The sequence below is a fragment of the Lactuca sativa genome, chromosome 2 (assembly GCF_002870075.4).
Source record: "Lactuca sativa cultivar Salinas chromosome 2, Lsat_Salinas_v11, whole genome shotgun sequence".
Lineage (NCBI taxonomy): Eukaryota > Viridiplantae > Streptophyta > Magnoliopsida > Asterales > Asteraceae > Lactuca > Lactuca sativa.
The window spans coordinates 32,481,978-32,505,265 of NC_056624.2; the positions used below are offsets into that span (position 1 = coordinate 32,481,978).

Genomic DNA, 23,288 nt, shown 5'->3' on the forward strand with positions numbered 1-23,288 from the left:
AACATCCAACAAGAAGTATCTATATTTTACGATGGAGTAAATGTCATGACACGTCAACTTCTTGATTCGCAAGGACGACTTACAAAGAAAAATCCAAATCAAATTAAGGTGTTGGTTGAAGAGTTTGCAAAGCACTCTCGTGAGTATCATAACCCAAGACGTGATGGAAAAAAAGGCATTGGAGGTGCACAAACTTAAGACATGGCTTCTGTGATGGCAATGCTTAACACTATGGATAGGAGATTGACCCAAATGGACCAATCAATTCATGTAATTCGAGTTGGTTGTGAGAGATGTAGTGGCCCACATTTGAAAAAAGATTGCAATATAGATGAATATGGAAACAAGAAAGCTCAAGTTTGCTATTCATGTGGGGAGAAATACGATGAAGATTGGAGAAAACCAAAGAAGGAGTGGCTGCCTTACGATGAATACAAGAAGCAAAAAGAAGAGAAATTTAGGCAAACTGGCCGAGGCTTCTACCAAAGAAAGCAACCACCAGATGAGAAGACAGTTGATCTAGAGACCATGTTAATGAAGTTTATGGAAGCTTCAGAAAAAAGGCATGATGCTATTGATACTGCAATGGAGGATCAAAGAACTATGATGAAGAATCATCATGCTATGATGATTGACCAATAATCATTATTAAAAAGTCAACAAGCTTCCATCAATAACCTTGAAGTTCAACTTAGTCAACTTACTACTTTGGTAAATAAAATATTGTCTCCACAAATTCCTGAAAAGAAGACCCAATCTCATGTCATGGCCATTGATACTGAAGAAGAGGCGATTTTTGAATTCCTAGAAGCTTTAGAAGTGGAGCCAAAGCCATCTGAACAAAGCCTAAGAAGACAAAACTCAAAAAACAAGAAGCTGTTGGAATACCCAGTTCACGTCGTGAGCCTGCTATACTCACGTCGCGGGCTCGGTCTGAACAAAAGAATTTCGTGTCTGTTCCTGCTTATAACCCGCCTTTAACATTTTCATCTCGAGCACATCTTAGTCCACTGAAAAGGGAACATCTGGAGTTTATTCAACAAATAAAGGGTATTTCTATTAATACTCCTTTAATTGATTCACTTGCAAAAGTTCCAGAATACGCGAAGTTCCTCCAAGACTTAATAGACACTCGCCAAGAATTAAGGAAGAATTGCAAGGTCATTCTAAGTGAACAAAGCTCAAGGGTTGTATTGGGAGAGATACCTAAAAAGATGGGAGATCCTAGACGCCTCACTCTTCCATGTGAGTTTGGAAATAATTTGAAGACATATCCTTTAGCCAGTTCTGGGGCTAGCATAAGCATAAATTTGATGCCATTTTCATTCTATCAAAAATTAAATATTCAGAAGATGAAGGCTATGAAGATGACAATCCACATGGAAAACCGTTTAGTGACTCACCCAAGAGGGATAGTAGAAGACATCCTTGTAAAAATTGGGAAATTCGTTTTCCCAGTTGACTTTGTAGTGATTGACATGAAAGAGGATGTGAATGTCCCTATCATTCTTGGTCGCCCTTTACTAAATACTGCTAGGGCTCTTGTCGATATTCGAGAATCCAAGCTCACGTTGAGGGTTGGTGATGAAGAAGAAACTTTTGGACTACAAGATGGTTTCCAAGGATATGATGTCCAAGGTGAAGTGTTCAATATTGAAGATGATAATGAGCTTGCATAATTGGAGAAACTTATGGAAGAAGAAATTAAAACAATTCAGCAAATCAAGCACACCAAGCCAAGAGCTTCTGTTCCACTTGTATTCGAGGTGTTTGCTTATAAAACACCAACATCTTGCGTGAGTAAGGAAAGTGATGATATGTCTAGTGATGAATAGGAGGTTACATCAAAGGTGACTCGCCCAGTGGTGAAGGTGGAGGAGGATATTATGAAGCTTAAAAATGATGAAAAATTGAAGACTCAAGGGATCAAACGCAAGCTCGATGGCAATGAAGTCAAGACTAAAAAGGAGAATTCTAAAAAGGCGTATATTCGTCGAGTGCAAGCTTACAAGAGGCGTTTCAAGGAGAAGAAGATCCTGATGGTGGACTCTTCTGGCAAATCAACATAGGAGACACGGAGTCCAGCTCACGACTCCTCAAAAGAAGTGCTTCTCAGGAGGCAACCCAAGTTTCGTTTGCATCTTCTTTCTTTTCTTTTTGCATTTTTAGTTTTTTAGGAAATCGATCATATCATACAAATCACTATATTCATAATTACACACTAAGTGTGAGGTCCCTAAAAATTAAGTGGTAATAATTAATAATCAAGTTAATAGAAAATTTTGAAATTAGTAAAAAAATTTACAAGATTCACGACATGAGTTCAAGATGTAACGGACAATATATCATTAATCCATAATCAGCCCATTTTCTATTAAATTAAATGGCCCATTATTTTTAGTCCAGTCCAATTTTGGTATAGATTGAATAGCCTAGTTTTTAAGCCCAGACTGAATTCATGACGTGAACCTTTTAGGATTCACGACGTGAATCCTGAAATACTCGGGACCACAGATTAAAGAACACAGGACCCTCTTTGACCAAAACATTTCTTTATTCCCACGAAGTCAAAGAGGCGACTGGTCCCCCCTTGTTCGATTTCGGCCGACACACGTTATTTAATCCTCTTGTGCTTACGTAATTCTTCATCCTAGGTAATTTAATCTTCTTCGCATTGTTTATTGTTGACTTAGTTGCTAGATTTAGGGGTTAGGGTTTGCATTTCACTTGAATCTTAAAAATGGTTACCCTGTATATGTGAAGTTGTTGTTGCATGTGCTTGTAATTAGTTTGAAATGACCTTAGGAGTGAACCCCATTGACATTGTTGACCTGATTTGAGTCCTGATCTGTCCGATTCCGATTTCTGCTTACGAACTCACGACGTGAATCCTGGATATTTACACTTTTAAATTATGTTTAATGCTAATCTTTTGGGATGTCTTTGTTGGTTTGTTTTTTTTTTTGTTTATTTTTACACGTATGGCTCCCAGAAGAGAAGTTCCAACCAGGGTTGCTAGTCTCCACCCATTTTACGTCTTTCCAACGAATATGTCACGTGATGTTTATACGCGTTGGAAAAATCGGTTGGGGGTGGCTTTACAACCGGGAGATTGCAGTCGCACCCACCATCAATTGGACACGGTTGAGAGAAGTTGGATTCATGGATAGGCTGTCCCTGTTTTTGACCAAAATATTTATTGGAAATGGCTATTCGTTCACTTGCTCGGGATGGCTCAACGTTTTTCGCATCCAAGAGCGAGTATATAAGGAGTTTTGTTTTGAGTTTTTCTCAACGATGACATTCCAAGAGAATGTCCAAGACCCCCATTATCAACAAGCTTTGGTATTCTGTCTCGGGGGTGAGTATCGGGAATGCAACCTCATGGAATTTTCTTGGAGGGTGGGGATATATAATCACCAAGAGGCTATGACTCCCGAGTTTGGCATGTTTTTGATGGATGCTGCTAGAGGGTATGAGGATGATGTCACTGGGTTTGATTTTTGGCATAATATTGCCTCCGGAATATTCAATTCTGGAGTATCCCCCGAGAGCAGCATTTGATCTCCTATCCACCGAGTACTACACCGATTTATCACTTTCCCCATTAATCACAGAAGGCATGGGGACAAGGTGACAAAGCAACATTTATTCTTTTTATGGTGCAATTTTGAATCCGGGAGTGTGTTGCAACATTCCCTATTTTTTGGCACGCTTTCTGGCTGACTCTGCTGCCAGTTCTCGCTCTGGGAGCCTTTTGTGGAGGGCAATTCATTACCCGTTTGGCCTGATCGTATGGGTTGCTTGTTCCCGGTATCACTCACTCCATGACTTGCATGGATGAACATGAGTTTAGTATCGGTTATTTGGAGACCATGTGGGTGGTCAAAAATTATGGAACTCACTGGGGTATTTTGGGGTCGGATGATGAGGATGGTGGTGAGCAGTAGGGTGATCAACCCACACCACAACCAAGGCCGAGGAGAAGAAATGTGAGAGGACGAGGGGAAAGAGGATAGCATGTTCTCCAATCAACACCCATGGTAGCATCACACTTTGGGGATGATATGACAGGGTATTTTGACCAGCTTTACTTGAGCATGAACTGGATTGGTGGGACAATGGAGAATTTGATGCAACATTTCCATGTGGAGCAGCCTCCTCATTTAGGGTATCATTACCCAATTTGCCCTAGGGTGAGTGAGTATCAAGGCCAAGGAGGAGATGGGACATGCACTAGTAGAGCTCGGGATGGAGAGGAAGATGATTGATCGCTAGTTTGGTTTTATTTATTTTAGTTTTTAGTTTCTAGTTTATTTGGTTTTAGTTGTTTGGTTTGAACACTTTGTACGGATTGTTGAACAATTGTTAGTTTATTATTATGTTACTTTTATTTTCTTTTGGTTGTTTTATTAGAGCTTGCTAAGGAGTCTTGGGAAGGGAGTAAAGTCGAGTCAACAGTCGTGATCGTCTAGTCAAGGGTCATTACAAGTCTAGAGTTAAGAGTCAAGACCCACAATTAAATATAAGTGTGGGGTGAGTCGAGAGAGAGGATGAGATTAGCAAGGAATCATATAAATTCTACATTCAGCAGTGTGTTTATCAATTTAGAAATTGGAATGGGATGCCAAAAGAAATAAGAAGAATGGGCAGTCTCATTTTTCAGTCGCCCGATTTTCATGACGTGAGCATACAGTATTTACGTCGTGAGTTGAGTTATTATAGATTTCAGATTCCGCGTTCCTGCGACCTCACGCCGTGAGCCTATATAACTCACGTCGTGAGTTTCCCATTTTCACTATATTTGGGGTTTTTATCACGTGCATGCTGGCTGTTTATTCTACTATACAAAGTGGCGTATGCTTTCCCACATTATTCTATACATTTTGAAGACTTACACCATTCTTATGGGAGATTGAAGTTTTGATTCATTGCTTTTTCGCTTGTTGGCTCACTTACATATTTCGGGAGTTCAGGTCCAAGTTCCTATTTAGATGAAGTTCCATATTCAAGATGCACATGTCAACTACACGTTTGGAGTTCGATCTTGCCACTTCTATCCTAGGGGAGTCTATTCATTTTTCTCCCTTTTATTGCTTTTAATTTATTTTATGCATACAATGAGGGCGTTGTATATAATAAGTGAGGGGTAGGGGTAGAAAAAGTAAAAAATAAATTGCTAGAAATTTTAGGAAATTAAATTTTTTTTAATAGGTTTGAAATAATAATCTAATATTAGTTCTAGTAATAATAATTTAAATTCAGTTGCTAGTGTTGCATTGGGATGATCTGATGAGAGCTCAAATGTTTAGCTAAGTCCATACACGTTATAATGCATTTCTGGCCTCCTTTATTCTAGTGAAATCATGGGACAAAAACACAACCTCGCTTAGTTTGAGGGATGCAATATGTTTAGCAGCCTAAAACTGAAATGTATCCAGGAAAGCTTAGGTAGTCATTGCACGTAGACTAATACCTTAACCAATAAGGGTTGAAGTAAAGCGCCCCTGCTTAAGCATGTAGGTTTTTGAGTAATATATATATATATATATATATATATATATATATATATATATATATATATATATATATATATATATATATATATATAAAGTGAGTACATGTAAAAAAAAGAGAGAAATTACCAAAAGTAAAGAAATTGAAGAATTTTGGAGCAAAAAAGTAACAAAGTATGAAGATCAAAGATCAAAAATTCTGAAGTCTCAAAAGTTGAAGATACGAAAGTTACATAAAAAGGTGGTCAATTCAAAGAAATCAATGATCAAATATCAAAGAAAATAAGAATTCAAGAGCTCCAAGTTGTGGTATCTTCTAAAAGTTGTAACTCTCTAGTTTATGTATGCTTGGGTGGCTTTACAAAAATACCTTAAGGTTAGAAAGCTTTCTGAGGATGGATTCAGAGGGTTGCATCAAATGAGTGTTGTTCAAAAGAAGTGGGCGAGTGTTTATGAGGATTGTGAGTATTTAGAATTGAGGGGGGTTACTTAGGAAATAATTTAGACACAAATGCATGCGTTGAGGTCTTAGCATAATGGTTGAGCTTGAGTTGGATCGTTCTATGTGATATTGATGATGAATGTTTGATTTAATAATTAGGCTTGCTTGAGGGCAAGCAAAGAACAAGTGTGGGGTATTTTGATATTGCCATATTTATACATATTTTTAGGCAATATTTATTTATGTTTTTATTAATATTTTGGTTATTTGCATAGAATTATGACACTTATAAGGATAAATTGTAATTTGCAGCCAAAGTAAGGCATTTTCGATGTAAGGGACGAGAATTGATAGTATTTGGAACTTTGGAGGCTCGAAGGGAAGAAGGATAAAAAATTCCACCAAAAAGACGTGCTCACGATGTGAGTAACTTGACGCTCATGACGTGAAACGATTGTTCCAGAAGATTTGCATCTGGGTGGAAGAGTCCTTGTCGAATACGAAAAGATCACATTCACGACGTGAATCATTATGGTTCACGTCGTGAACTCGGGAGATCAGAAAACTATAAATTCCCTTGCCCAGTACGACTTGGGGAGTTTTTGGCTGATTGGAAGGTTACCTGAAGATGATTTTGAGCAACAGAAGAGTTATGGAAAAGGCTTTCAACATCAAAAGGAGTAAAGGTTCATAATTAGTTAATTAGTTTGACAGTTATGAACATATTTGATAATTTGATTTGTTTTTGCTTACTTGTTACTATGAGTAGCCGAATCTAGCAGCTCTTGTCTAGCTAGATGAAGTTTGTGAATTATGTTTTAGCTCAATGAATATTGAATTTGAATAGTTGGTAAATTTCTTGTGTTTGATTATCATTACCTAGCATGTTATTTTAGTTTCTTAGTTGCTTAAATTCATGTTCTGTGTAGCTTAGTAACCATTAATTTACATGAACTTGAAACCTAGTGATTTAGTGAACATTGAATTGCTAGAGCTTGGATCGACCAAAATCTTAGATAAGTGGTAAAAGTAACTAATTTAGCTGTGCTAGAAGACATAATTTATGACCATAATTGTGTTTGCTTAGATAAATCTTACATAACTTACCTATAATTAATAAATAATTTTGTGTTTTGCTTATGTGTGATCATACAAGGTAGTTCATGAATTGGTAAAAAGATTAGTAAATTTGGACATGAATTGCTAATTACATAATAATTGGTGACCAACTTTGATAATCCATAATTATTAGCTAAACATAAATAAAGAAGTGTATTCAAACTAGACAGGAGTGTTTTTAATTAACTAATTGAATTATGTGATTTAAGTTCGTCGGGTCTTGCAAAATCAGATAAAACCCCCTCTTTGCTCTAAAATTAGGTCAATTTAATAGTAGATAAATGAGAATGATTCGTAACAACCTATGTATAGGCGAATGGAGGTGGCGGAAATTCAAGCCAAAAGAGCAAGGAGAAATTTGATCCGTAACAACCTATGTATAGGCTACAAATGCTTACCCCTAAATTATCTTCAATCCCATGTGGGGTGAACCTAATTTTGTTCACCTCCATATCTATTAGGGTTTGTGGAATATTCCAACAAGCTAACTTTTAATAAATTAATATTCAACCCCTTAAATTAGTTAATTCCCAATTAACTTAGAAATTGTTTATGATTAATTTATCAAAACACGATAAATCAATAAACTAAATCTTATCCTTCATTCCCTTTCTTTAAATTCCTCAAATGGGTCAAGAGGGAAACTAAAAAGCACAACATGTTATTATTAGAAAAATTATCAATAGTTAATGACGACACTCTTTCCAAAAGTCTCCTACTTGGACAAGTCATCAACTATACGAGGTCTAACACTTCTCAAAATAATCCACAGAGGGTTAGCCATCAATGCAATTGTTGAAATCTAATCTAATCAAGATTCAACGCTTAGATAAGTGATAAACTATTCATTTGTTCTAGATATTTGTATGAACCTGAGGCATGGAGAAAGATCAATCTTAGTGTTCAAAGTTATGTTTCTCGCTACAGATTTGCGACGAGGGTCTCATAGATATCGCTTCTCCTATTAGGATAAAAGGAACAAATAAACTTTGACAACATAGTTTTTGGCTACTTACCATGTCACACATGGACATACCCTTTATTACTACTAGTTAAGAATAGTTATAGCGGGCCATAGGTCCACGCCAGACGGAGACACCTCAGAGCCAACACATGAGTCTGGACGAGAGCGATCTCGTGCCAGCCAAGAGACTACGTCCACGTGAGTAGTCTTCCTGGCAAATCCCCATCGTGGAATCCAACGGGAGAATCTCCTAGCGACAAAACAATGTTAGCCAAAAACCTTAGTGGCACACGCACCGCTAATGTAACGACGTTAAAATTTAAAACAATTTTTCTTTCTCTCTTTTTTTTAAAAGGCATACTCTTCATAACATCTCGTATAAAAATCTCTTTTATTAAATTAAAAAGAACAACTCCATTAAAAATAATCTAGGATCCTCAAAAACATAACTCTTCCTCTGGTGTGTACAATCGAGACGGTGTCGTCTCGTGATCCTGAGAAAACCTGAAACACATAGCACAAAACACTGTAAGCACGAAGCTTAGTGAGTTCCCCAAATACCACATATAACACATAGTAGCCATTCAAGGCTATAACTTTGTGGGCCCTATGGCCCTAATTCTGTGGACCCTCTGGTCCTAACTCTGTGGACCCTCTAGTCCTAACTCTGTGGACCTTATGGTCCTAACTCTGTAAACTCTGGAATACCCACAGCATAAATCATAGAGAAATAATGTAGTGCAACACATCACATAAATAGCATACAAGATACTCTGTCACATAACTTTGGTTACCACTCAAGGTAAAGAATAGTGAGGAGACTCGCCTTGGATGTCTCTGGTAATCTCGCATGCGTATACACTGATCTAGCCTCTGCCTAAACACATAAACAATTATCTCAATCAATAACGGCTCTCCAGGCTAGACTAATCCCTTCCATGTCCTCTAAGAAGGCTAAAAGACCATTTTACCCTTCAAATGGTCCACATGACCAATGGTTGACCAAACCCTAAAAGTCAACTCAAGTCAACGGTCAACTCTGACCAGACTCGTCGAGTACACAAGGGTGACTCGGCGAGTCCATGCGTGTCTTCTGACTCTTCCAAGGCCTCACTCAACTCGTCGAGTGAGCCTTCCACTCGACGGGTTTCCACTGGATTTGTATCGCGGGGCAACCCGACTCGACTCGTCGAGTCTCTCCATGGACTCGACGAGTTACTCCCATGTCAACACAGATTTGACCTTCTGAGGTCATATCTGTTCCTCTAATCCATAGATCTGGCTTCCCTACGACCAATAACCATGTAAAGGTCGAGGCTTGACATACATGCAAAGCTCACAAGGCTTTCCTTGGAGAAATGGCTCCAAGAATGGCATCAAAGTCTCATTATCTCAATGAACCAACATAAAGCATACAAAATAAGGCCCTATGGACCTCTATGGGTCCAGATCTGGGATATCTCACACAAAGGGACCCTATATACTCATCACTACAAGCCATAGGAAGGTGTAGAAAACCCTATAATCACCAATCTCACTCAAGACAGAAAAAGGAATTCGATTTGATACCACTACAATGAAGATATGAGCTCATGAACTCTGATTCAACAACTCCCTTGCCCTCCCTTTGCTAGAAATGACTTCTCCCTTGCAAAATCACACCAAAAATGCTTAAAATGGCTTTATCTCTCTCACTCTTCGCTCCAGCTCTCTAGGGTGTCTCTCTTTGGACTGGTAGCCGCACAAGAGGGCTATAAGGTCCTTTAAATAGGTCTCAAACCCGGACAATTAGGGTTTTCCTTAACAACACTGACTCGGCAAGTCCAGATACCCGACTCGTCGAGTCCCTTCAATAAATAGGTCACCAAGTCGCGATCCTACTCAACGAGTTGAGGCATCAACTCACCGAGTCTCTTCATATCCCATAATAAAAATACTCAAATTTCCATGCCTGGATATCCGGATGTTACAATTCTCCCCCACTTGAATTAGATTTCGCCCTCGAAATCACTCCTTAGCCACTTATAGACTGAAATTATCAACCCGAAGGGCACTACTGAAATGATCTTCATACTACACCGATATCTTTCTCTGTGGAAACTCGAAGCCAAGTAGAACTTCCAAAAACAGAGTTTAAACCAACTCTCTTTGGCTGCTAAAATACTTCTTCCCAATGCCCGTAACTCTAGTGGCCTGACCCCCCGCCAAACTACCGACTCGAGCGATCACCATGATATTCGCTCCTCGAATATCAACCCTAATTACTCACTGGCTCTCTGATTCTTGTAGGACCACATCCAACCACCCGAAGGCACCGCCGAAAGGATCTCATGCCAAACCAAAATCTTCTTCCATGGACAACTGAAATCACACATGAATCTCCCAAATCCAGAACTAATCCAACTCTTCGGCCTCAAAATGCTCTTTCCCAATATCTGGAAACTCTAGTGACCTAACTCGCCGCCATACCACCTACTCAAGTGATCACCATGATATTCTCTCCTCGAATGTCAACCCTGATAACCCACTGATCCTCTGATTCTTACAAGACCGAATCCAACAATCAGATACCGCTCACTCATACCAACATGCTAAAAGATCTGAATCATGCCCCAAGAAACGGAAGGGTCCACACCTCACTAAGGCTCACCCACTAAACTGCTATCAGAACCCATCCGACAAAGAATCCTTAACACTCTTCCCTCAGACACAAGGGAAAAAAACCATACTCGTTCAGAAGTGTCCTCAGACATCACATTCAAAAGCCCAAACTTTGTTTCTCGTATCCCTTTTCAATACTGGGCACTAAGTCAACTCCTGAAACCATAGTTGCACCTCCAAAGGTCACCCATAACATGCCCCGAAATGTCTCACTGACTTCCTTCTCACACAACAATCTCGGCCCGGTGACACACAAGTCACGAAGCTCTCTTTACCCCAACGAATAACACAAACCCACTAAATCATTTCACCCTCGACCTCTTTCGAACACCACTCCCTAGATACATGCGCCTCGCGGTACCTCCCATACCCGAGTGTTGACCTACATAGGTCTAAGGCGTCAGCTGGATAACAATACCTCTCAACTTGGGACCCATCTCAGAATCTAGAATCTCATCTCGCCTACTCAAGGCACACTAGAGCCAAACTCAAACTCGAGAGTCTGGTCCGACCCAGAATTGGAACCACTTGTCCTTATGAACCACTCAACCCATGACTCATGACTCGCAGCCCATGCATACGTCACTTCCCCAATTCCTTCTGATTGTGACAACCACACCTTAACTCTGTATATAACGATCCCTGATCATTAAGGAGACCACAGTCTCGCTCTTGATCTGAACACCAGGTCCCTAAGAACTCAATAATAAGGCTACCCAAGCCTAACACTCCTTTGTGTCATGCTCTGACTTGCGCATAATACAGATTCCTGCAGTACCACGATACCCTCTTGCTGACTAGTGAATACTACGGCTCCCCGCAGTATCACAACATCCTCTCACTAACTAGTGAGTACAACGGCTCCCCGCAGTATCACAACACCCTCTCGCTGACTTGTGAATAATACGGCTCCCCGTAGTATCACAACACCCTCTCGCTGTCTAGTGAATACTACAGCTCCCTGTAGTATCACAATACCCTCTCGCTGACTAGTGAGTACTACGGCTAGCCGCAGTATCACAACACCCCCTTCACTGACTAGTGAATACTACGGCTCCCCGCAGTATCACAACACCCTCTCGCTGACTAGTGAGTACTACGGCTCCCTGCAGTATCACAACACCCTCTCACTGACTAGTGAATAATATGGGTCTTCGCAGTATCACAACACCCTCTCGCTGACTAGCAGCGCTCCCTCTTATCATCCCACAGTCTCATACTCAAGTTAACACCACACCGCGTCCTCTAACTCATGCTCCGCGGACTATCATAGATAGGTACCCATACTCATCCAATTTACGCATCATAATATCTGACGACAACCGCCATAACAAAACACCTCTCCCTAATGCAATCCACCTTCTTAAATGATCCCTCTTGATGTCAATACCCGAAGGGCTCCCACTGGAACCGTAGATACTTAATTCACCACTTGTCGCCTCAAACTCACAACACTAAAATAATTCGGAATTCAGGGCATCACACTCGGATACCCCGGAAACACCATCGCAGAACATCACGATGTCCTGCCTCAACCACCGGTCCCATACTTACGGCAGCATACACGGATACCTCAAAGCATTCCCTCAGGATATGATAACTACCCTTCATTTCACACAATGCACAACTTTAGAGTATCCCAACTCTCAAACAAAACACTGACGAATCGACAATGACTCGTAACATGATGACAACCATCTGAAACTCCCTCCTCTATTGCTCAAAACTCATGCAAGAATACACTGACCGATGCTGGGGTTGGTCGTATCATTTCACATCTGCTCTTCCCAAACTACATATAACAGCCCATACATCGGACTGGAGTTTCCCAACCGCCGAACTAACCTTACTAGCCAACCCACCTCGAAGAATTTCCAACCACCACAAGTTCCCTGACCAATGGCCACCGGCCGTGATGACACTCATCCCTTCATGAGCACGAGCCTCATGCATAAACTTTTAACCCCAATAACGCTGGTATTCTGAATCCGTACCACAGGTCTCTATATCCAGTTCTCTAACCGCTCTTGAATGAATCTCTGATTCCCTCATTAGAATACCCGGTTCTCCCCCACTCAGGGTTTGAACCATCATCATTTGACGCATCAATAATCTATCCCACAGACTGTTCCCACCAGAAACATCACACCTACTCCTGGAAGGTGCTACGCACGCTCGATGATCTCCCGACAGAGATCAAGCAACCCCAAATAACCCCAATCTTAGATGAAATCCTCAGAACTTCCCATGATGACTGTCTCTAGTCATTTAGAAACTCACACCCTCCCATCACTGGACCTCCCCAACTGTCCAGAATTAACTCTGACTCTTAGTCTGGAAATAATGAACTATCATTCTCCTCATCCTCGACTCCTCAACCACGCTCTAACACATCACGCATCATAAGAGCAGAGACTCCACTTCCACTCTCTATACCCATCATAGACAAAAAAAGAGTCATGTTGGGTCAAAAATATGGTTTATACTTTGCTTTTCTAGGAAAATATATTTTTATGTAATGTTGTATGTGTTTGCGGTTTGTGTGTACGGCCGCACACCCTATGTGCGGCCGTACATAGGGTGTGCGGCTGTACACATGTGTATGGCTGGAGGTCCATATAAATAGAGGAGTGCATGTGAGTGTACGGTTGGGGAAAAAGGTGAGAAGAAGAGAGCATCTTGTAGAGAGAGAAACTTAGAGAGAAGAAGTGTGTGTGTGAGAGAGAGAATCTATTGTAAGGAGCATAATTCATATTGAATACATCATTAGATTCATCTTAATTCTTCTTCTCCTTCTCTTCTATATTGATCTGACATCATCCAATTGATTGGGATTCCGCACCATCAATTGGATCTGATTGATACACAAGCAATTTTCAGGACTTACAATTGGTATCAAAGCTTGGTTTGTATCAGTCAATTTTGTCAGATCTGGAGCTTATTTGATCTTATTTTGAAAAGATAATAGCGTTTTTGGATAAATCTCCGAAAATTAGGGGGGGGGGGGGGTTACTTCTTTGCATTTTTCATAAAAACAAGTTTTTGATCGAGTTTTGGAGCAAAAAGGGTGAAAAACATCGTTTTTTTCGCAAATCTGTTGAAGGTGTGCCGCCCGGTTGAAGGAGTGCGGCTCGGTGTGTGCGGCTTGGTTTGGTGTGCGGCCGACTTGGTGTGTGCGGCTTAATCTCGTGTACGGTCCAGAGTCTTCGCTTCGGTCTCGGTCAGCAGCAGTTTACGTCGAACCTCAGCCTCGTCTCGCACCTCAGTCTCGCACCTCAGTCTCGCATCGCGTGCAACAGTCCTCATAGCACAGCAGCTTCGCATTAAAAATATTGAAACCGATAGGGGGGTGCCAAGGATCGAACCCGGGACCTCTAGGTCATTGCCACAGCGATCTGCCAACTCAGCTAGCGGACAACTTGTTTCCCTTCTTCGAAATTTAATTCATATAGTGTCTCTCTCGGTTCCAAATTTCGAAAATTGACTCTTTTAACCCCAAAATTCAATTTATTTTCATTTTAAATTCCAAATTCAACCAAAAACTTTAGTTTTTAAATTTTAACTTTTGTTTTTGACTTTTGATTTAAAATTTTGACTTTGACTTTTAAAAGTTGACCTTTGACTTAAATTTTGACTTTCTCATTTGACTTTTAATTTTTCAAATTTGGCTTTTCGGTTTGACTTTTCAAGTTTGACTTTTTTAAATTTGACTTTTAAGGTTGACTTTCTCGGTTTTTAAGTCAAAGGGAAATTAAAAGGAAATAATAATAATAATAATAATAAATTAAAAAAATGAGTTCCACATCAATTTCGGTAAATGAAGTTTCATGTACTCCATCTTGTAAAGCTACGATTAAATTTCTTTGCGAACAAATTGATTTGTAAAAAGGGAAAATGACGACCTTAAATATGAAGGCTATACTCTAAGGAAAGGTCAGAAACCGTTAAAAGCACAACTAGAAGCAAAAACCAAAGACTTTAGGAAGCTTCAGGAAGAGTACAGCAACAAGTGTGAAAATTACGATCACACGCAAACTTGCTGCTGTAACTGAAGAACTTGATGCTTTGAACATTAAGTGTGGAAAAACAGATATTAGTTTCAAAAATTACACTGCATCAAGTAAGACAGTCGAGTCATTATTTGAAAATCAATTGAAATTCAAAGATAATCAAAACAAGGGTTTAGGGTATGATAGTGTTCCTCCACCTTTCAATCACAACTATAACCCACCCCTTGAGACCAATGAGGAAGAAATGTATGCTCAGTATGGCCAAACCTTTGCTCCAGCTTTAGTTAAGACTGAACAATCAGGGCCAACTGAGGATGTTGAGATGAACAATACTAATGATTCTACTTCTTGTGCAGGTAAAGTAGTAGAGGATGAGAACAAGAAGAAGTCTATTGAACACACCAATGACTCCTTGAACTCTGAATCTGTTGCTTCGAACTCAGTTGCTTCTGATCAACCTGCTGTTGGGAAGTACATGCCACCAAATCAAGTGAAACGGTCGACTTGTTGCAAGTGTGCTTGTGGGAACAATCAGAAACAAGGCAAGGACACGCCACCAGGGGCAGGAAGAAACAACTCCACAGTGAAGAAAATGACATGTTTTCACTGTGGAACACCTGGACACATTTCCAGAAATTGTCCAAATCGCGCATACGTTCCCTACTATGCACAAGGGTGGCAGAACGCACCAAGAGGGAGATACCCCAAAAGAAACCCTTCGAGGCCACATTCATACAATAGCGATTGGAATGCCCAGAAGGCTAACAATCAAAGCCACAAGGCCAAAAATCAAAATCCCAAGGGCAAGAAGGGAATGTCGGCCAAGAAGCCAAATCCAAGAGATGCTCCCGTGAATCCAAAATCAAAGACATCTCAACGGCCAGCTTCAAATTCAAAATCAAGTGCCGAGGCACCCATCCGCTCAAAAAAGAAATGGGTTAGACCCAACTACATATGGGTACCGAAGGTGCAATCTCCCAAATCATCTAATGCTTCTAATATTTCTACATTTTCTGTTTGTGATAAGCAAGACATGTCATGGGAGAGAGTACCATGCAAGGATGACAAAGGTCAACCCAGTTTCAAAATGGACTGTGTTTCAAAGACCAACTGATCCCACTCTTTGTCGGAACAGCAATGGAGGCATATCATCAGACTTCGGTTTGTTGATAGTGGTTGTTCCAGACACTTGATAAGAGGCATCTCTCAACTGTACAACACTCAGAATTTTGTTTGAGAGTATGTGTCCTTTGCGGGAAGGGAAGAAGGGAAGGGATCACATGGGGTTTATGCTTAATGACATGAAGAATTTTCGGATCTTTTCTGAGATTATGCGTGTTGTTCTCAGACCTTCTAGAAGCAAATTCAATCGATGACTTACAGTTTGAGTTTTCTTCTCTATACTCCTGAGTTTTTCTTAAGCTGATTCGCTTTAAAGAGTAATTTTTATTTTAGGATAGTTTAAATTTGCGCATTTACTTTCGTTTCTCTCCTAATGCACAAATTTAGGGGGAGAAATAAAAACAAAACAAAAATTTAAAAATTTTAAAAAAATAAATAAATAAATAAATAAAACATTAAAAAGAATTTAAAATAATAATAATAATAATAATAATAATAATAATAATAATAATAATAATAATAATATGTTGGTTATGGAATGTGCTTTAGGGAGATGTTTTGGGAAGTGATATGATAAACTGATAACAGGCAACCTGAGTCTGCGTAACGTACCCGAGGTTGAAGGTTCTATGCTCTGGTTTGATGCGTCGGTAGGCACGAAACTTTTTTAAATGGACTTGACTAGGGAGAGTTGAACTTAGGAAATTTATAGACTTGACAAATCTTGACCTAGTTAGATCCGTTCAGCCTGACAATACGACGCTCGGATAGGTTGAGCAGGGAGATATATATGGGAATCTACTCGTCACAATAATTGAACCCGTACTTGGAACCGTGGCTTAACTTTTCCTCGATGTGCGGATTCTGTCCTTAATTCCGGTTGGATGGGGCGACTGGTAAATTCCGATAAATTAGGTCTGTAGAATATCATTTTCTTTCTTTCCGTCTGTTAGTCATATGTTGTCTCCTTTGCGTGACTTCCAATCCGACCTGGTACACAACATATGCAACTCTATTTCTCTTCAGGTTATATATGTGAAAGACTTCTTATCTGTTAGCCATATGCTGTCTCCTTTGCGCGACTTCTAATCTGACCTGGTACACAGCATATGCAACCTTCTACTTCTCAACCCCTCTGAAGTAATAAGTAATAAGTAATAGAATTCTGAATCTATCTTCTCTCTGAATGGTTGTCTGCTCACCCGGTGTAAGGAGTACTCTAGAAATTCTTGATGGCTGGGGCATATCAGGAAGTGGGAAACACGTTCTAGTACACTTAAAATTGAACAAATACAGATTGTCTATAGATCTCGTTGCTCAAGTTAGGTGGACAACAATATCCCTGGTCGTCGTCCGCTGAATGGTCCTTAAGATATAGTATCTAGAAACTTAGGATCAGATATAATATCTAGGAACTTAGGATCACATTGTCTTGTCACTTATAGTATGTCCTAATTTTGTCACAATTTTTCGTGTTTAAGTGGACAGCAATACTGGCGATCGACCAGACAAAGACGTGAAGATAGAAGGTACCGACAAGCGGATAAAGGTTGTCTAAAAACTTTGATCCCAAATCATTCTTAAAGTTAGATATCATTTTATTTTTGTTAAATTTGTATATAGTTTTCCTCTACGCATAAATTTTAGGGGGAGAATTAAAAATAATTCAAAAATCAAACAAAAATCAGAAAATTAAAAATCCAAAAATAGTGTTATTTCTTGTTCAGAAAAATCAGAAAATCCAAAAATATTTTTTCTTTCTGTTTTTATTTTTCCAGAAAATATCAAAAATCCAAAAATATTTTTTGTGTGCTAATTTTGCTTTTAGTTTTGTTTTGTCTTGAAAAGTGATTTCAGGTATAGGTAAGACTCATGGAGTTTGTGTTGAAGATTTCTGAGCCAAAGCCTCGTCCGTGAGCATCAAAGAATTCACATTCGAAGGAGCAAGAAATGAAGATTATTCTTTCGACATTCAATCTGTCAACCCCAAAAGCATGGTGAAGCTGTACTTGAAGATTATGTCATAGATTGCATTGAAGCCTCCTCAATCAATCCGCTGCTATCTTTGTACCTGCTGAAGTGATCCAGAAGATTTGTTCTCTCTGTAGATTCTCCAGCTGAAGCGCTATCTTTCAAGAATCTGTACATCAAGCCTCCTCACCCAGTGTGCGTTCAGAGTCAAATCTTGAAGAAAAGCCCAACCGCTCGAGATGAAGTCATTCATGAAGATTCATTAACTTCATCTTGAAGCTGTGAAGAAATCAAAGATTAATGCTGAAGCCAAGCTCCCAATGAAGATTAACAAGAAAAAGCCAGCTACTTTTTAGGGGGAGCTTGTTGGGTCAATTAGAAAAGAAAGTTATAAACCAAGGGGGAGATTGTTGGGTCAAAAATATGGTTTATACTTCGCTTTTTCTAGGAAAATATATTTTTGTGTAATGTTGTATGTGTTTGTGGTTTGTGGGTACGGCCACACACCCTGTGTGCGGCCGTACATAGGGTGTGCGGCTGTACACATGTGTATGGCTGGAGGTCCATATAAATAGAGGAGTGCATGTGAGTGTACGGTTGGGGAAAAAGGTGAGAAGAAGAGAGCATTGTAGAGAGAGAAACTTAGAGAGAGGAAGTGTGTGTGAGAGAGAATCTATTGTAAGGAGCATAATTCATATTGAATACATCATTAGATTCATCTTAATTCTTCTTCTCCTTCTCTTCTATATTGATCTGACATCATCCAATTGATTGGGATTCCGCACCATCAATTGGATCTGATTGATACACAAGCAATTTTCGGGACTTACAAGTCATTTCCCTGATATACTCCTCTTGATCGTTCCATGATGTGGCTAACACATTCCCCACCATGCTCAAATAGGGTGTATCCTGGTCCTTGACCATCTCAGTCCCCACTGACAACCTGCTTAGGCTATATCATTCCCTCGGGACAGACCTACTGTCAGCTACTCTGATTAAAGATCATCATCAATGCGATCCCACAGGGCTCACCCCCAACTCATAAACTGAAATCTCAACACCTCTTATGTCTCTCTCAGGAAAGGAAAATAGCATTACTCCGGTCACAAGGTGACATCTCTACTATCGGCCGGCTGCCCGGCTCAGACCGTATTCTTCCTTAACGCATCGTACCTGCTAAACTTTGAGTCTTACGACTCTACTGGCATATCACCAACAATCCCTCGGAGCTAACCTAAATCTCTTCTCAAGGCATGCTCCGTTGAAACTTTTTCAACATGGCCCTCTGGCCCCATATTCTATCGTATCCGATCATAGAATAACCCAAACACGACAAGATAACTGGAAAAAGCACAAACACTATCCGCTACAAAGCATGGTACTCGAACCATGACATCACCTCTTGCTCTGCTACCGATCATGGTGCCCAAACCATGAAATTACCTCTCGATCTGCTACTGATCATGGTACCCGAACCATGACATCACCTCTTGATCTGCTACTGATCATGGTACCCGAACCATGACATCACCTCTCGATCTACTACTGGCCATGGTACTCGAACCATGACATCACCTCTCGATCTGCTATTGACCATGGTACTCGAACCATGACATCACCTCTCGATCTACTACTCATAATTTCTGGAATACTCCCTGCATCGAGTATGGGTCCTCTGCTTTTAGTAGTACGGGCCCATACTACCTACCGCATCTACCCATACTCTCTACACGGACCATCCCATATTCCCTGAGTAGCTGCTCAACCTTTTCAATCACCAATCCCCATACGCGTACTCGCTTCCCAGCGAAATGCTTTACTCTGCCAGCGTACTCTTCTGACTAAGGTCACTCCCTAGGCTCTTCCTAGGTTCTCACACTTCTCCGCCATCAGCTGCTGAGAAACTCCTTATGATGCCAGTCATCTACCTCCTGAATATCATCACATTCACTTGGTAGATGACTCCCATCATCGGGAGTTCCACAAAGCACGAAGCAAGCAGCATTCGGGCGTCGGATAAACACATATAACCCGCCCTAGGTGATAACTCCACTAGCTCTACTCATACCCAAAATATATCACCGAACTCTGCAACTCAACCCCCGTGGGTATCTGGCTACTCTCTCGGTAGGCTCCACCAATGCTCATCCAGGTATCTCTCCTAGATTACTCCTCTACTCAAATCCCTCTCCAAAAGGATTCCTGTTGGATACTCTTACTCAGCACATACTCAAAAGCGCATCACAGATAACAACAACTCCTAGGCTAAGGCATCACAAATCAGGCCACTCTAGTCCTAATATATGAAATACCTAGCTGATCTCTAGCATGCATAATATCTCATAATATCTCATAAAACATAAGGTAAGGGTATTTTGGGAAATCACCATTCAGGCTCTGGCTGATTGTACACATTGCTCTTTCTTGTTTTCTCTTAGAAACTCTTGCTCGTTAGAAAAATCATTTATTTTGAAAATTTTCCTCCATTCCTCAGCTTGAGTCCAGATATACCCGAAGGTGCATCCGAATCTCTCAAACCAACGCTCTGATACCAACTTGTAACGACGTGAAAATTTAAAACAAATTTTCTTTTTCTTTTTTTTTAAAAGACATACTCTTCTTAACATCTCATATAAAAATCTCTTTTATTGAATTACAAAGCACAACTCCATTAAAAATAATCTAGGATTCTCAAAAACATAATTCTTCATCTGGTGTGTACAATCGAGCCGGTACCGTCCGGTGATCCTGAGAAAACTTGAAACATATAACACAAAACACTGTAACAACGAAGCTTAGTGAGTTCCCCAAATACCACATATAACACATAGTACCCACTCGAGGCTATAACTCTGTGGGCCCTCTGGCCCTAACTCTATGGACCCTCTGGTCCTAACTCTATGGACCCTCTGGTCCTAACTCGAGTACACAAGGGTGACTCGGCGAGTCCATGCATGTCTTCTAACTCTTCCAAGGCCTCACTTGACTTGTCGAGTGAACCTTCCACTTGACGGGTTTCCACTGGATTCGTATCGCGGGGCAACCCGACTCGACTCGTCGAGTCTCCCCATGGACTCGGTGAGTTGCTCCCATGTCAACACAGATCTGACCTTCTAAGGTCAGATCTGTTCCTCTAATCCATAGATCTGGCTTCCCTATGACCAATAACCATGTAAAGGTCGAGGCTTGACATACATGCAAAGCTCACAAGGCTTTCCTTGGAGAAATGGCTCCAAGAATGTCATCAAAGTCTCATTCTCTCAATGAACCAACATAAAGCATATAAAATAAGGCCCTATGGACCTCTATGGGTCCAGATCTGGGATATCTCACACAAAGGGACCCTATACTCATCACTACAAGCCATAGGAAGGTGTCGAAAACCCTAAAATCACCAATCTCACTCAAAACAGAAAAGGGAATTTGATTTGATACCTCTACAATGAAGATACGAGCTTAGGAACTCTGATTCAATAACTCCCTTGACCTCCCTTTGCTGGAAATGACTTCTCCCTTGCAAAATCACACCAAAAATGCTTAAAATGGCTTTATCTCTCTCACTCTTCGCTCCAGCTCTCTAGGGTATCTCTCTCTGGACTAGTAGCCGTACAAGAGGTCTATAAGGTCCTTTAAATAGGTCTCAAACCCGGACAATTAGGGTTTCCCTTAACAGAACTGACTCGACGAGTCCAGATACCTGACTTGTCGAGTCCCTTCACTAAACAGGCCACCAAGTCGCGATCCTACTTGACGAGTTGAGGCATCAACTCGTTGAGTCTCTTCATATCCCATAATAAAAATACTCAAATTTCCATGCCAGGATATCTGAATGTTACAACCAACACCTCTTCTAGACTAATCACATTGCGGAACAGAGAACAGAGGATAGCTGCTCCAATGATCAGCCCTGTCCGAGATTAGGGATGACACCATTGTCCCCTAAGAGAGAAAATTGTCCTTCACATCAACTATATAAAGGAATTCGATTATCCTCCTATGGGATAAGCTATTAATCCCCACTCAAAAGAGATATTCTCACTTAATAACCATACTAACTTGATCGTAGGAGCGTCACTCTGGGATCTCCTCTCAGGGTACGACTGACGTTTCCTTCCTTCTGTTCCAGATTCCGATCGCCAAGTGGAGACTCGTCGGAGATATATACTTTACTTCGTATAATTGGAACCATCCCATGTTGTGAAAAATGAAAACCAAAGTGGTCACCGATAACAATGGAGACAAAAGAAACAACACCAGGTCCTTTCGATCCTCCAAGTCTGATCCAACCCATAACATCGTTAACACCAGACACTGTCACTAATCAACACCAAGGTACGTAGCCTATGTTAACTCAGCCACACCCATTCATGCAACCACCATAAAATTGCTACCGCTAATCACACCAGTGAACATCCAACCTTTTCAAGTCGCAAGTCCACCAAATGGAACACAAATGCAAACAGTTTTCCCAACAATCACTCAAACGGGAACAACCAACTTCTATCAGCTTCCCCCATTTCACCCCACAACCTCATAGTAACCATCAACACAACCTCAAGACCCATGATTGTTAATATGACACCATTCATAGTAACTCAGTCACCAATATCCATCCTAGTAGTCGGCAACATATTTTCACAAATGAATATCAATCAACAAATGTCGTCGTACACACCAACACAGAAAATGAAATTCCCTGGGATGCACAATAACTTTCCCATCTATCAAAATACTTTCCTAGCAAGCACACTTATCGCTTTTTTACAAAACATAACTTTCTTTGAACAACCCATTTACAATCTTGCATAAACATGCACACAAACACCCTTTGCAAACACAAGCACCTCGCTTTTTGCCCCAAAACTATTGAACTATGATATTCCAAGCATACCATGCTTACCCCACTTGAAAATATACCATGGTACCTCATGCCCTGATAGCCATATCATACCTACGAATGGCACATGAAATCACTTAAACTTGACGAACGATTCTGGTGCACACATTTCGCCACCACACTCAAGGGTAACGTAGTGATGGGTTTTGAGCATTCTAACACTTCCTAAGTGTACATGCAACCCTAATAAACCTTGGATCTATGTTTGTCTAAGATACATGCAAATAATTATTTTTCCAAGGTTCATATCCTAACTCGCATGGCATGGGGAACATGATTCAAATAAAGCTAGTAGAAATACTTACCTTGTATTTGTACTTATTTCCTTGGAGTTTTAGATCCTAGCACCAATAGTGTGGATGCCTCAAATGGAAATCACAAATCACTACAAACATGGAACTTTGAGAGAATAGTCACTACTATCTTGAAATCGGCCCTCTTGCTTTACTCACCTCAACTAGTGTGATTTCAAGAACCAAAGCCCCCTTTATATAGTGTGGTGGATTAGGGTTACATCCATGTAAACCCTAATACCCATGTCTCTTCATTTCCATGAGATCCATGGGTTAAAGCTCCATGGAGT

General features: G+C 40.4%; 1 protein-coding gene across 1 annotated transcript; it reads left to right on the top strand.

Moving 5' to 3' along the window:
* The first annotated feature begins 765 nt into the window (after positions 1-765).
* Positions 766-1,679, top strand: LOC111891890 (uncharacterized). The gene is made up of 2 exons (XM_023887953.2): positions 766-900; positions 1,050-1,679. Exons 1-2 carry the CDS (start codon positions 766-768, stop codon positions 1,677-1,679), a joined length of 765 nt encoding a protein of 254 aa, XP_023743721.2.
* Positions 1,680-23,288: the final 21,609 nt, after the last annotated feature.